At 31.1% G+C, this 15594-nt stretch overlaps 2 protein-coding genes across 3 annotated transcripts; one reads left to right on the top strand and one right to left on the bottom strand.

Moving 5' to 3' along the window:
* Positions 1-2073: 2073 nt before the first annotated feature.
* LOC110650747 (uncharacterized) lies at positions 2074-15113 on the bottom strand. 2 transcript variants are annotated; one of them, XM_058133378.1, is made up of 2 exons: positions 14590-15113; positions 2074-2238 (listed from the first exon to the last, which is right to left on the bottom strand). In XM_058133378.1, the coding sequence occupies exons 1-2, from the start codon at positions 15092-15094 to the stop codon at positions 2192-2194; spliced, it is 552 nt and encodes a 183-aa protein (XP_057989361.1). In that variant the 5' UTR covers positions 15095-15113; the 3' UTR covers positions 2074-2191. The 2 variants fall into 2 exon arrangements, with proteins under 2 accessions (XP_057989361.1, XP_021661564.2); XM_021805872.2 differs by lacking the exon at positions 2074-2238 and adding an exon at positions 12633-12813.
* LOC131172502 (protein CYPRO4-like) lies at positions 5110-7324 on the top strand. The gene is made up of 2 exons (XM_058133377.1): positions 5110-5513; positions 6885-7324. The coding sequence occupies exons 1-2, from the start codon at positions 5244-5246 to the stop codon at positions 7173-7175; spliced, it is 561 nt and encodes a 186-aa protein (XP_057989360.1). The 5' UTR covers positions 5110-5243; the 3' UTR covers positions 7176-7324.
* Positions 15114-15594: the final 481 nt, after the last annotated feature.

Below are 15594 nucleotides of genomic sequence, written 5' to 3'. Positions count from 1 at the left end.
AATTAAATATAAAATATATATTTTTCATAATAATAATTATAAATTTTTATATTTTTTATTTTATATAAAATATAATTAAAATATTTTATGAAATTATTAAATTTTTAAAATATAAATTAATAAAAATAAATTTTTATGTAAATTTTTAATTAAAAAATATAAAATCAAACAGGTTCATATATTTTTCGGATAATAATAATCGAGTTTGGAATGGATTCGAGTTTTGAGAATAAATTTTAATCAGATTTAAGACGAGTTTGAGTGTTGAGAATATTAATCGGTTTTAAATATGATATTTTTCGTAGGTACCCTATCTATTGCTGTTCCTATATAAAACTGCAAGGAATCAAGGATATATGATTCTTGAACATCCAATGCATCATCTAGCAACTTTTAGGACTATTTGGTAATTATTCAAAATCAACTTATTTCTCAAATTATATCAACAATAATAAAGAAAAGACAGAAGTCTATTTCATTCTATGACACAACTTCTGTAATTTTCTAAATTTAATGAATTTTAAAAAATTACTATTTTCGTTATTTTTTTTAACTAAAATTTCACTAATTTTCTATTATTTTTATTTGTTTGCTTCATCAGCTAATTAACTAATTATTTTGTTAATAATTTAAATAAATCTTACATTAATTAATTTAAAGTTAACTTTTATCCACAAAATCTATAATAATAATAGTCATTTTCTTAAAAAATTTAATATTCTTTAATAATATAGTTTGAATTACTATATTATGAAAATAGATATTTATAGGAATAAATTCTGAAATTACATAAATAAAAAACAACATGCTCAAACATCATAATGTTAAAAAAAAATTAAAATTAAGGAGTATTTGGAATAATATTAATCCATTGATTTTTTTTTTTCATTAAAAATAAATACACACAGATTTAGGAAGACAACACAAATATAAAAGCTTTATTAACTGATCAACAATCATCAACTATATTATCATTATGATGAGATGATTTTATCAAACAATTTTTATTTATTCGCTTCCAATTACTCCCTCAGCTCACAGACTTATATTTTTTTAATTTATTTTAAATTACAGGTCACTTTTTTTTAATTATAATTAATTTATTAATTTATTAATATATTCTTATTGAAAGAGTAAAATATAGGCTAAATACATCTTTTTGGATAAAAGTTAGGGGGCGTAAAGGTGCATTAGGTCTAAAATCTATTCGTTTCAAAAATAATTGACATGATTAAAAAAAAAAAGTCAAATCTTGTTGTGTTTTGATAATTTAATTCAAATGGTTAAATCTTAGCAAAAATAACCAAATTTCTAAAATTTGTTAAAATTTTATTCAATTTTCATCAGTCAAATTTTAAACTCTATTGAAAATTTAATATTACCATATTTATCAATTCTTTCATAATTTATTTTGAAAATCAAATAATGATAGATTTGGTTATTAAGTGAGGAAAGAGAAAGCGTGACTTAAACCATTCAATTTTATCAAATGACTAAAAATTTTAATACACTAAGGATATCAAAATAAAATTTAGAAGTGATTGATGGTATTGGGAAGGTTTGATCGGCTAGAAAATAACAAGGAAGAATATGTCAAAAAAAAATTAAATAAAATTACAACAAGTTTTCAAAATTTTAAAAATTTAAATAAAATTTTATATATTTTCAAATTTTGGACCTTAAAATTGAATAAAGAATTATGGTTTTACGCTTCAACCTCTTGTTTTTTTGCAAAAAAATATTTTCTGTATAGAGGTGACAAAACGCGATAAGATTTTTTTTTTTAAAATTAATAGATCAAAATATTTAGTAACATAAATTACTTAATTTTTAATTAAACAATATAAATAAAGAGTATATTAAAAAAATTAATAAATAAAATTTATTATTTTAACTATATTAATTACATCTCCTTAACTTATATAAAAAATAGAAGTAAGCATATCATCGGAGACATAATAGTTTATCGAAATTTTAATTTACCTCAATTTTTTATTTCATTCATAATGATTATATATATATATATATATATATATATATATATATATATATATATATATATATATTTGTACACTAGTGGAGATTATGATCTTTATTCATAATAATAATTATACTTGGCTTCTCCTAGTGTGCCATGACCAACTTCCTAAACTTCGCTGTATTTCCACCCCTTCAAGTCCTGGGCCAGCTCTCAAACACCTCTAACGAACGCTCCTTCATCGCGTGCCAAATTAATTTCTGACATAAAAAAGGAACAGAGGGATGAAGATCAATTAGTAAATCCATATATAGATGATACTTTGATGACTTAACTTAGAAATCTCAACCCTTAATTTAATTTGAAGTGTTGCAGAGTTGAAATAATTGGTGGAATTTATCTTCAACTGGCAAAGAATATATTGCTATTAGAACGTTCAAGTTTTGGATGCTGTTCAAATTTTAAGTTTCACACGATTGATAATAGCAGTGAATTTATCTTGAATTGGCATAGGATTGATAACTCCGCCTAAGTAGTTTGCGCTTAGCCGGTCCCAAGCCCGGATAAAAGAGGAGGGTTGCGGTAGGTGACAACCAGCGTAAAAATTTCGTCACACTTTATGATATGAATTCAAATGATATAAACGTTGGGGCGTCCTCTACTAACGACACGCTACATCGGAGCCCGGGTGTAGTGAGAAATATGCAAGGGTGTAGGGCGTTCACCGAAAGCGACGCGCTATGCCGGCGCCCGGGTGTGGTGTTAAGTGAGCAAGGGTTCCCACATCATGGATGGGTGTGGGTAAAGAAGTTAGTCCATAGGATAGACAGTAGAACAAATAGTGAAACAGAATACAAGATAGACATAGAAAACAATAGAAGATATCATAAAAGGCGACCAATTAGGAAGGAACAGGATAGGAGGAGGATCAGGGTTGGTACTTAGAATGTTGGATCACTTACAGGAAAATTAATGGAGCTTGTGGACACCTTGGAAAGGAGAAGGGTGAATATTGCTTGCATTCAGGAGACTAAATGGGTAGGAGAGAAAAGCAAAGAAATGGGTAATTCAGGGTACAAACTGTGGTTTACCAGAAAGGAGAGAAATAAGAACAGAGTGGGCATAATCATAAACAAGACATTGAAAGACACTGTAATAGCTGTGAAAAGAGTAGGAGATAGAATTATACTAGTAAAGCTAGTACTAGAAGGAAAAATAATAAATGTAGTTAGTGCTTATGCCCCACAAATAGGACTAGATAGTGAGAGTAAACAAAGGTTTTGGGAAGATATGGATGATTTAATGCAAAACATACCAAATGAAGAGAATATTTTCATTGATGGAGATTTGAATGGACATGTAGGAAGTGATAGGCAAGGCTATGAGAATGTTCATGGAGGTTTTGATTTTGGCAGTCGAAATGAGGAAGGAAAAAGCATCCTGGATTTTACTATGGCATACGACCTAATACTAGCAAATACCTATTTTATAAAAAGAGAGTCACATTTTGTGACTTTTAAAAGTGGGCAACATAGAAGCCAAATCGACTTCCTCTTAACCAGGAAGACAAATAGAGCTCTATGCAAGGATTGCAAGGTCATTCCAGGAGAGGTTTTAACAAGTCAACATCGGTTAGTGGTCTTGGATGTCAAGTTTAGGAACAATTCAAGTAAGGTCAGAAGAAATAGTGTAGCTCAAACAAAGTGGTGGGAGTTCAAAGGAGTAAAGCAAGTGAAGTTCAAAAATGAGCTTCTCGAGTCCGAAGCATGGAAGCTGAATATGGAGGCAAATGATATATGGATACAGATGGCATAAAAAATTAGAGAAGTAGCTAGAAAAGTACTTGGGGAGTCTAAAGGACATGGACCACCTTCAAAAGAGAGATGGTGGTGGAATGAGGAAGTACAAAAGGCAGTAAAGAGAAAAAGAGAATGGTATAAGAAATTACCTAAATGTGATAATAATGAGGCATATGAACAGTATAAGATAGCAAAGAAAGAGGCAAAAAAGGCAGTTAGTCAAGCAAAAGCACAGGCCTTTGAAAAGTTATATGAGAAACTTGGAACTAAAGAAGGGGAGAAAGATATTTATAGATTAGCAAGGAGGAGAGAAAGAAAATGTCAAGATCTCAATCAAGTTAGGTGCATTAAGGATAAAGAAGGAAAAGTGTTGGTGAAAGATGAAGACATTAAAGAAAGATGGAGAAATTATTTTAATCATCTCTTTAATAATAGTCAAAATGGTAATAGCATGAATATAGACTATAGAACGATAGAAAAGAATGTGAATTATAGTAGAAAGATTAGATCTTTAGAAGTAAAGGAAACACTTAAGAGAATAAAAGTGGGTAAAGCCTGTGAAAGTGTTTGGGAGATATGTGTAACACCCCAAATTTTAAATGTATTATTTTATGAGTAATATTAATATTTTTATTTTATTTAAATTTTAGGAAATTATTTGAAATTTTTCGGATTTTCGAAATCGGGTTTGATTTCCCGAAAATATAAAACTTTGATGATTTTTAAAAATTAATTTAAAGACCACGTGGCAAAACTAAAAATATATTTGGAGTCTACGAATTTTTCTGAGTTTTCTAGAATTTTTTTGGAATTTTTGGGCCTCGTTTTCGGTCCCAAGGCAGAGTAAAAATTCAAAATTTTATATCCTGAATCGAATCGGCCAAATCGAACCGGACCGGCCTAATCGGGCCTGCTCCTTTTTCTTCTTCTTCTCCTCTCCCACGCGCGTTCTCCTTCCTCTCTCTCTCTCTCCCATTTTCTCTCTCCTCCCACTTCCCCTCGCCGGCTAGCCGCCTCTACCTCCTCCCGCCGACTCGCGGCCACGACACAGGCAGCTAGCGTCCACGGCGGCGATCTGCAAGAGCGCTGCTTCGTCTTCCTAGCCGAAATCCGGCCGATCCGGCCACCGATTGAGTCGGCTCTTGTGTCTAAACCCATCTACACCTCGAGAGCTTTCCATAGACATCAAGAACACCAAAATCTATTGAGTGGTTTGTCCAATTTTTGTCCGGGAAGTTTTAGCCCATTTTGACTTTTGGGCTAGATTTCTCGCAAACCGTGAACCCCAGGAGAAAACCGAGAGTACCAGAGCACTCCACTCGTCGAGTGAATCGCCAGTTTTGCATTGGAGTCAGGGGCATCAGTTCTCAAGAGGGACTAATTTTCAATGCTTTGCAAGTACAGGCGATGGATCTATTGTTGTTGGGTCACTTGATGGCAAGATTAGGTTGTATTCAAGGACATCAATGAGGCAGGCTAAGACAGCTTTTCCTGGGCTTGGCTCGCCTATTACTTATGTGGATGTTACATATGACGGGAAGTGGGTATTGGGGACAACAGACACATATTTGGTTCTTATTTGCACTCTGTTTACGGATAAAGATGGCAAGACTAAGACTGGATTTAGTGGTCGAATGGGAAATAAGATACCAGCTCCGAGATTGTTGAAGCTGACTCCTCTGGATTCACACTTGGCTGGTGTGAATAATAAATTTCATGGTGGTCATTTCTCATGGGTAAGAACTCATATCCTTTTCTCTACAAGGGTGTTCTTTCTTTTCCAATTTTTGGAGAAGTACATTATGTCTTGCATGGTGTTGAATGCATATTACTTCTTGGTCGTCTGTTGTGTGGTAGTTACTGTTAATTTGTTGATTGCAGTCTTGTTCAATTTAATTTTGATTTTTTCAATATATAAATACCCGTGTCCGGTGAAGTTTATAATGAATTTTACATTATTTTGCTGATTCTGTGTCCCAACTAGCTTGGATTAAGCCTTCGTTGAGTTTTGTTGAATGTAGCTGGTATCTATGTGTTTTATTTATTTTTGAACATTGAATGCTTCATCTTTTGGAACAAGTAAATGCATTTATGAAGCTGATTATCATGCTATGAGGTTTCAGATTATCATGTATTGAAAGCCTCAACCCAATTTTATTCAATATTACAACTGTTTCAATCTAAGGGTCATCATATATATTTTTGTGAAAATTGCATTCAAAATAGTTAAATGATTTAAATTCAAGACAATTATTTGACATATCAAATATAGTTAGTAAATGTTTCTGTAAAGAGCCACATTAATTATCTTGCTGGAGAAAGCGGTTCACTTTTGTTAGATTTGCTAGTAACCAGCATGAGCAATAGATGCATAATCATATTTGTTGTAACGAGCATTTCACATTTAAAAGGAGGAGAAAAGGCCTGAAATTTGTGTATAGAATGTGGCTTTCTAGCAGTTAAATTTTGATTTCTTCTGTGGTACTAGCAGTTGGCATAAACTATTCTAGCATTGCTTGTGCAATTGCTGTCGCATTAGAGACCATTCTGCTTTAGATTTGGTTTTGGACATGCCATTATTCAATTAATGTACTTTTCATCGTAATTGAGAAAGCTTTTGTTTTAGAAACTGTTCGTATAATCAGCATCGGCATCTTCTTCTTCTTCCCTTTTTTTCCTTCCAATTACTGTTCCTTTTTCTAATTTTTTCAAAAAAATGTACTTGAGTTTATTTGAAACCAACATTTCAGCTCATGTCATCCAATTTTCTTAGTCCTGGAATGAAGTTACCAATGAGAATCTGGTGTCTGATAACAAAGTTATCACTTGCATAAATATTAAATTAAAATGACTGCAATGCAGTTGATGAAATGTTCTGATCACATTTTCAAAACTCTGTATTATCATGTGTGCCCTTTGGGTATGTTTATTGATTTCCTACCATATAAATGGTGAAATAGCTCGAGTTAAGTATATGTTAACAACAATTTTTTATTTGTATTAACCCTTTATACAAAGCTATTGCCAGGTATCCTCAGTTTTCAATGCTTGTTATTTTTTATCTTCCACGCTTAACTGCATTTATCTCACATTTGACTTTTCTTTAGGTCACTGAGAATGGGAAACAAGAAAGACACCTAGTTGCCACAGTGGGCAAGTTCAGTGTGATATGGGATTTTCAGCAGGTGAAGAATAGTGCACATGAATGCTACCGGAATCAGCGAGGCCTTAAGAGCTGTTATTGTTATAAGATTGTGTTGAAGGACGAGTCCATAGTCGAAAGTCGATTCATGCATGACAATTACGCAGTTAGTGACTCCCCAGAAGCTCCACTGGTGGTGGCAACCCCCATGAAAGTCAGCTCTATTAGCCTTTCTGGCAAACGATCACAGGGCTGAAACATTTTTGTTAATATGTAAAAAATTCTTTTCTGTTTGTTTAGTTTGATTCTGCTATCATTTTCTTTCCAATTGTTCTTTGATTTTCCCATCTTGTATTTTGACATGGCCTTTGTATTTAGTGAGAATTCCATTTGATTTTTTTTTTTTTCGTTTGACTTTTTTTTTTCCTCTTTTTCCTATGTTTGTGATATTTGGATTGTTGGATCTAAGGGTTAACGGTTCTATGTGATGAGGTATTTCCTAGGGACGATACCAATGTATTCCTCTAGCAATCCAGTCCGGTGGTGAATTTACTATAATAAAAGAGGGGTTAATTAACTTTTTTTTAATTTTTTTTATATATTTATTTAAATTAATTCCTCATAAATTTAATTATTAAACTTTTTTTTAATAAAAAATATATTTTTTCTTAATGAAAAATCAATGGACATTTATAGACTGAGCAAATTATTATATATTTGAGATATAACTTCACTATAAAGGTACACATTTCATCTTTTTAAATTTAAAATTTAATTATTTTTATGTAAATATTCATACATTATTTTTTAATGTAGTGAATATATTATACAATTTACTTATATAATGATCGTGTAAAATTTTATTTCTATATCTTTCACTGATTTAGTCCTCAAAGCTAGAGAGCAAAAAAGCTCTGCCCACTGCCCCTTTTTCTTCCCTTTGCTCGGATCTACACAGATAGCCTAGGGGAATGTTTTGGTGTGGGGGTTTAGCTGTTTAAAAGATTCCTTAGCTCTTATGTGTTCCATGGATAGGCTCTTCCTCCCTTGAGCTCCATTTGTCGTTTTCTTTCCTGCCTGCTGTGGCTCGGTGCTTCTAGTGATCGGAGTTCAACCTCTGCACTGGATTCAAGACTGCTAGTTGGTGCCGCTCGTTCCAAATTCTTCAGATGTGGACAATAGGTTCTTTTCTATGTGGGCCAGGTGGCTTTTAATTGTGTTACTTGTATTTGGATTTAATGCCCTTCTTTGTAATGTTTACAAGCCCATTAATGAATTATGACCTTAAAAGAAAATAAAAATAAAAAGCTTGCCTGAGCCTAATAATTTGGGCCTAACTTCTTGCTCTAGCTCGGCTCCTCTAAGTTTGAGGAGCTAAGCCTTTCCATGATTTGCAATTGGCAGTTTGGCACTATAGCACTAGGAATGACAATGGGTTGGAGTTTTGCAAGTACTCGATCTGATTAAATTGTAATAGGATGAGTTTGAATAGGTTTAAGATAGGTTCGGATTTAAAATTTAATACTCGTAATGAGTTTAGATCGGATTTGGATTTTACATATTAGGTATATATTACCCAAATTTAGGGGTGGTCACAATCCGATTCGAAATCGAAACCCAGACCAAAATCTATCAAAATCAAAACCATTATTAAACCAAATCTAAACCGTCCCTCCATGCTTTGGTTTAGGCTCAAGATATCATGAAATCATTTTGATCCATTGGTTTGAAATCAAATCGAATCGGCAGTTTGATTAAAACCTGCACACTACACTATAGGCTGCACATGGCCTAAATAAGCTTTATGAAATTCAAACCGATAAATTGATCTCTAATTCAATTTGAGTGATTTGATTTGCTATAAATTTTAATTTATTTAATTTAGTTTCTTAAACTAATGCATCAATCGATCTCACCATTTATGTTGATTATGGCTAAATGACGCTAAACTTGTCCAAGCCTAATGAGTCAAAATCAAAAGTTAAGCTTCTCTCTCCAAGTTTTAAAGAGAGAAGTTTCTCTTTATATATATATATATATATATATATATTTTTTTTTTTTTTTTTTTTTTTTTTTTTTTTAATCAAGGGTGCCTTCGTTCTTTCTTATCGTTTTCAGTAGCCTACCTTTATTCCATCTGAACAACGGTCGACTTTTTTTAACCCAACACGAAGAGTGTGTTCTCCTTCCTCACCTCCATGTAGGTTTGTGTATAGTTGTTTATTTTATTTTCTTTGGACATAGGCTAATCTTCAAGGGAGAGGGACTCGACAACCTATGCTTTTCTTTAGCCCAGAGCTTCTAAGCTACGATGAGGGGCTTGGGATCTGATTTCTTTTTTTTTTTCTTTTCTTTTTGTTATGTTATGTTTGTGATATTTGGGCTGCTAGGTCTAAGGGTTAATGGGTTCTATGTAGTGCGGTGTCTTTTGGGTACAGTATCGATTTCTTCCTCTAAGTATCCAATATAGTGGCAAGTTTACTGTGATAAAAGAGGGGTCAATTGACCCTCTCTTTTTTTTAAATTTCTCCTATATATTTATATATTTATTTAAATTAACTTTCTATAAATTTAAATATTGAATACTCTTTTTTAATATAAAATATATTTTTACTAAAAAATATTTTTTTATTAATTTGAAATTAATTCATGTTCATATATTGAGTCAATTATTATGTGTTCGATTATCCATAAAAGATGTGCATTATTTTTTAAAATTTAATTATTTTCTAAATTTAACACTTAATTATTTTTATATGAGTATTCATATATTATTTTTTTAGTATAATAAACATATTGTACAATTTACTTACATATTAACTGCAGAAAAATTTTTTTCTAAATCCGCCATTAATCTAATCCCTCAAAGCCTAAGAGCAATGAGGCTCTGTCGCTGCCCTTTTTCTTCCCTTTGTTCAAATCTAGTTATTTTGACCTTACAGATGGCATAGGGACTTTTTGGTGTGGGGCTTTAGCTATTGCAGAGCTTCTTTAGCTCTTATGCATTCTATGGATAGGCTCTTCCTCCCTTGACCTCCATTTGTCATTTTCTTTCCTGGCTGCTGTGGCTCGGTGCTTTTAGTGATCGGCGTTCAACCTCTTCTCTGCACTGGATTCAAGACTGCAAGTTAGTGCCACCCCTTCCAAGTTCTTCAGATGTGAGCAATAGGTTTTTTGCTATGTGGGACGGGTGTCTTTTGATTGTGTTACTTGTATTTGGGTTTATTGCCCTTCTTTGTAATGTTTACAAACCCATTAATGAATTATGACCTTAAAAAAACATAAAAATAAAAGTTTGCCTGAGCCTAATAATTTGGGCCTAACTTATTGTCCTAGCTCGACTCCTCTACGTTTAAGGAGCTAAACCTTTCCAACATTTGCCATTGGCAGTTTTCTATTATGAAATTAGAGACGGCAATCGATTAAGTTTTATGGGTATCTGATATAATTGAATTTTAATCGGATAAGTTTTAGTATATAATTAGGTTTAAAATAAGCTTAGATTTATAATTTAACCCATGTGACGAGTTTGGATTGAGTTTAAATCATACATCTTGGATATCTGTTATTTAAGATAAATATTTAATTAAATATAAAATATATATTTTTCATAATAATAATTATAAACTTTTATATATTTTATTTTATATAAAATACAAATAAAATATTTTATGAAATTATTAAATTTTTAAAATATAAATTAATAAAAATAAATTTTTATGTAAATTTTTAATTAAAAAATATAAAATTAAACAAGTACATATATTTTTCGGGTAACAATAATTGAGTTTGGAATGAATTCGAGTTTTGAGAATAAATTTTAATCAAATTTAAGACGAGTTTGAATATTGAGAATATTAATCAATTTTAAATATAATGTTTTTCGCGGGTATTCTATTTATTGCAATTCCTGTATAAGACCGCAAGGAATCAAGGATATATGATTCTTGAACATCCAATGCATCATCTAGCAACTTTTAGGACTATTTGGTAATTATTCAAAATCAACTTATTTCTCAAATTATATCAACAATAATAAAGAAAAGACAGAAGTCTATTTCATTCTATGACACAACTTCTGTAATTTTTCTAAATTTACTGAAGTTTAAAAAATTACTATTTTCGTTATTTTTTTAAATAAAATTTCACTAATTTTCTATTATTTTTATTTGTTTGGTTCATTAGCTAATTAACTAATTATTTTGTTAATAATTTAAATAAATCTTACATTAATTAATTTAAAGTTAACTTTTATCCAGAAAATCTATAATAATAATAATAGTCATTTTCTTAAAAAATTTTAATATTCTTTAATAATATAGTTTGAAATTACTATATTATGAGAATAAAATCTCTTTAATAAAGAACTTATTTGGAAATATGGGTTTAAAAAACCCAAGAAGCCATGTCATTAAAATAGATATTTATAGGAATAAATTCTGAAATTACATAAATAAAAAACAACATGCTCAAACATCATAATGTTTAAAAAAAAATTAAAATTAAGGAGTATTTGGAATAATATTAATCCATTTGATTTTTTTTTATTTTTTCATTAAAAATAAATACACACAGATTTAGGAAGACAACACAAATATAAAAGCTTTATTAACTGATCAACAATCATCAACTATATTATCATTATGATGAGATGATTTTATCAAACAATTTATATTTATTCGCTTCCAATTACTCCCTCAGCTCACAGACTTATATTTTTTTAATTTATTTTAAATTATAGGTCACCTTTTTTTAATTATAATTAATTTATTAATTTATTAATATATTCTTATTGAAAGAGTAAAATATAGGCTAAATACATCTTTTCGGATAAAACTTAGGGGGCGTAAAGGTGCATTAGGTCTAAAATCTATTTGTTTCAAAAAAAATTGACATGATTAAAAAAAAAAAAGTCAAATCTTGTTGTGTTTTGATAATTTAATTCAAATGGTTAAATCTTAGCAAAAATAACCAAATTGCTAAAATTTGTTAAAATTTTATTTAATTTTTATCGGTCAAATTTTAAACTCTATTTAAAATTCAATATTACCATATTCATCGATTCTTTTATAATTTATTTTGAAAATCAAATAATGATAGATTTAGTTACTAAATGAGGAGAGAGAAAGCGTGACTTAAACCATTCAATTTGATAAAATGGCCAAAAATTTTGATGCAGCAAGGATATCAAAATAAAATTTGGAAGTGGTTGATAGTATTGGGAAGGTTTGATCGGCTAGAAAATAAAAAAAGGAAGACTATATCAAAAAAAAAAAAATTAAATAGAATAACAACAAGTTTGCAAATTTTTTAAAATTTAAATAAAATTTTTATATATTTTCAAGTTTTGGCCCTTAAAATTGAATAAAGAATTATGATTTTACATTCAACGTCTTGTTTTTTGCAAAAAAATATTTTCTGTATAGAGGTGACAAAACGTGATAAGATTTTTTTTTTTTTTTAAATTAATAGATCAAAATAATTTAGTAACATAAATTACTTAATTTTTAATTAAACAATATAAATAAAGAGTATATTAAAAAAATTAATAAATAAAATTTATTATTTTAACTATATTAATCACATCTCCTTAATCTATATAAAAATAGAAGTAAGCATATCATTGGAGACATAATAGTTTATCGAAATTTTAATTTACCTCAATTTTTTATTTCATTCATAATGATTATATATATATATATATATATATATATATATATATTTGTACACTAGTGGAGATTATGATCTTTATTCATAATAATAATTATACTTGGCTTCTCCTAGTGTGCCATGACCAACTTCCTAAACTTCGCTGTATTTCCACCCCTTCAAGTCCTGGGCCAGCTCTCAAACACCTCTAACGAACGCTCCTTCATCTCGTGCCAAATTAATTTCTGACATAAAAAAGGAACAGAGGATGAAGATCAATTAGTAAATCCATATATAGATGATACTTTGATGACTTAACTTAGAAATCTCAACCCTTAATTTAATTTGAAGTGTTGCAGAGTTGAAATAATTGGTAGAATTTATCTTCAACTCGCAAAGAATATATTGCTATTAGAACGTTCAAGTTTTGGATGCTGTTCAAATTTTAAGTTTCACACGGTTGATATTAGCAGTGAATTTATCTTGAATTGGCATAGGATTGATAGTACTTGAAACTTTCATGTAGTCAGAGAACCTCAAAGATTCCATATCAAATCTGGAAATGAAGGTTGCAGAGGTAACATTTGAAGCTGACAGACTCTCCAAGCTTGTCATATGCAAAGCATAAGTAATTGTAGCTAAACCAACGTGTCATTGTAATAAAAATGAAAGGGTGTGCATATGCCTTTTCATATATAAGAATGGTAAAAATCCACTTTCAATGCGTGTTTGCAGCAAGCAATTGTTACAAGAGTAAGAGAAATCAACACGAAGATCGCATTTCTATCTCTTAGAAAAGCTATAATCCGATGAATTTTGTTTTCCAAAGGCAATTCTTCTTGAGCTCTGTCAAAGTGGATTTGGTGACTGATTTATGGAAGTCAACATATTTGTATAGGTTGAACTAGAAATGGGTTCTAACATAGCCGACTTTAAGCTCCTGTAACACAACACGCCTTTGTTTTGTTTTCTCGTCCGACCTTTTTTTTTTTTTTTTTTCACTTCATCGCCTGGCTTTTGTAATTCAAGCGGCCTCTACCCTATCTAGGCCGAGGGGCTCTCTCCTTTCCTACCTAGTGGTGGGTTAGCTCTCCTCGCTACTATGTGGGCTGTAGAAGGTTTTTTGGGCAAGATCTGACAGCCAGAGCTTAAAGAGAGTTTTCTTCTAGGTGCTACCTAGTTGTAACTTTGCATAGTGTTCCTTTTGGTTTGATGTGCTTGGAGAGGAAGGTTCCTAGGATTTGTCCATCGTTGTTCCGTGAGCCAGTGACAGATCTACTTTTTCTTTTCTTCCTTTGATGCTTGGCTTCTGTGTTTGTGCTTCTTCTGATTCTTTATTGAATAAGAGGGATCTTGAGGGTAAATGCTAGCTGATCGCTGGGGCAATCCCTCTAGCCTCTCCCTCTTCTTCTGCTATTTTCCCTTGAGCCTCTACGTGCTTGACCTCCGTGGTCTCGGTGCTTTAATGGTATTGGTTTTGAGTTTAAGAAATGCTGCCTAGGTTCTAAGGGTGTTGTTGTGCTTTGGGTTACCTAGAAAGGCTTTGTAGCCGTGTGTGGCCCACGCGATGAGCTTCAGTTTGCTGCAATCTCCCTCTTGGTGAATAATGTTCAGCGACGAGTGGCAGAGGTGTCCCTCCTTGGTTCTGGCAGGTCTTGGATTTTGACACATGACCTGCCCCAACTAGAGTTTGTGCTAATGGGTTTGGGCCGAATATTGTTTGGGGCTAGTTTTTTAAGACAATCTTATTAGATCATAGGTTAGGTTTGATTTGATTGTATTATGGCCATGAGCCAATCTCTGTACTGGGATGTAAGCACCCTTGTTTTAATGAAATATTAACTTTCTTTGATAGAATAAAAAAAAAAAAAAATAGAAATGGGCTCCTAACAACCACTCCAACTAAGTTTACCAGAGCCATGTTTTGGCCCCTAATCATTGAAATTAAACTCATGTGCATGCCCTTTTGCGGGAATTCTCTTAGGATTGATTATTTTATGGAAGTTGTTTTGATGGGTTACCTTGAGGGAGTTCTACAGCTTGAAGCATTGCAGGAACAAATTCCTCCACCACAAATGCCTTGGTAGTGTCGATTTTGAGCTTTCGAACATTTCCAACGCTATAGCAATCATTGAATCCATGGTTTTCATCTTCACAATCAATGACGAGCAGACAGGCTTCATGGGAATTTGCCAATTGCACCAAATGTTCAAAATGTGAACGTTCTGAGAGCACAGTGTTGAAGATAACTTTCAGCTCCAGATCGAGCTGGGTTGAGGTGATTTGGCAAGCAATTTTGAAAGGCAATTCATCATAATATTCGGCAGAGATATTGGAGTCATTTGTAGGGGACGTTGTGATGGAGTTTTGAAGTGCTACGATTACATCTGCTTCATCGATGAGAGGATAGTGAAGAAAATTAGCTAATTTGGTGGCTATTTCAGTCTTCTTAACGCTTGAAGGACCCTTTATTGCTATCATCGTTGGAAAATTGAATTGTTCTTCCTCACCTCTTTTTGATTCCATTTCTTCTCTATGTTACTCTCTACACTTCCTAATTGTATGGTAATAATGTAATGAAATTGAACATTTATATCATTTAAAAGTTTTCATTCAACATTTGGAATCTTTGATCCCTTTGCTTGGGTAGAATGCAAGGTATAATGCTTTGCAGAATAATCAAGCTTCCAGTTTTAAATTCCAATTTGTAAAATATTGGCTAGAGATTATCTTCCGCCCAAGGAAAAGAATAATTATGAGGCATTTAAAATTTATAAGTAATTAATAAATAATTAATATTTTTTATAAAAAATAATTTATAAGTATATTTATTATTAAAATAATAAAAAAAATATTAAATTAGATATGTGGTAAAATTTTAAAAATTAAATAAGAGTAATATGGCAAAATATTTAGTCAAATTTAATTTATAAACACTAAAATAAAAATTTTATCTCTTCTAATTTATAAATTTATCTTATAAGTGAAAAAAATATATATATTATAAATAAATAGATAAATTTATT

This window comes from Hevea brasiliensis, chromosome 14 (assembly GCF_030052815.1).
Source record: "Hevea brasiliensis isolate MT/VB/25A 57/8 chromosome 14, ASM3005281v1, whole genome shotgun sequence".
Taxonomy (NCBI): Eukaryota; Viridiplantae; Streptophyta; class Magnoliopsida; order Malpighiales; family Euphorbiaceae; genus Hevea; species Hevea brasiliensis.
This window is presented reverse-complemented; position numbering and strand designations above follow the sequence as displayed.

Excerpts from the sequence above, each read along its gene's own strand:
- LOC110650747 (XM_058133378.1), bottom strand. The coding sequence starts at position 15,094 with ATGGAATCAAAAAGAGGTGAGGAAGAACAATTCAATTTTCCAACGATG. Across the intron at positions 2,239-14,589 it reads AGCTGTAGAACTCCCTCAAG|AAATTAATTTGGCACGCGAT; the intron begins GTAACCCATCAA and ends TTTTTATGTCAG.
- LOC131172502 (XM_058133377.1), top strand. The coding sequence starts at position 5,244 with ATGAGGCAGGCTAAGACAGCTTTTCCTGGGCTTGGCTCGCCTATTACT. Across the intron at positions 5,514-6,884 it reads ATGGTGGTCATTTCTCATGG|GTCACTGAGAATGGGAAACA; the intron begins GTAAGAACTCAT and ends ACTTTTCTTTAG.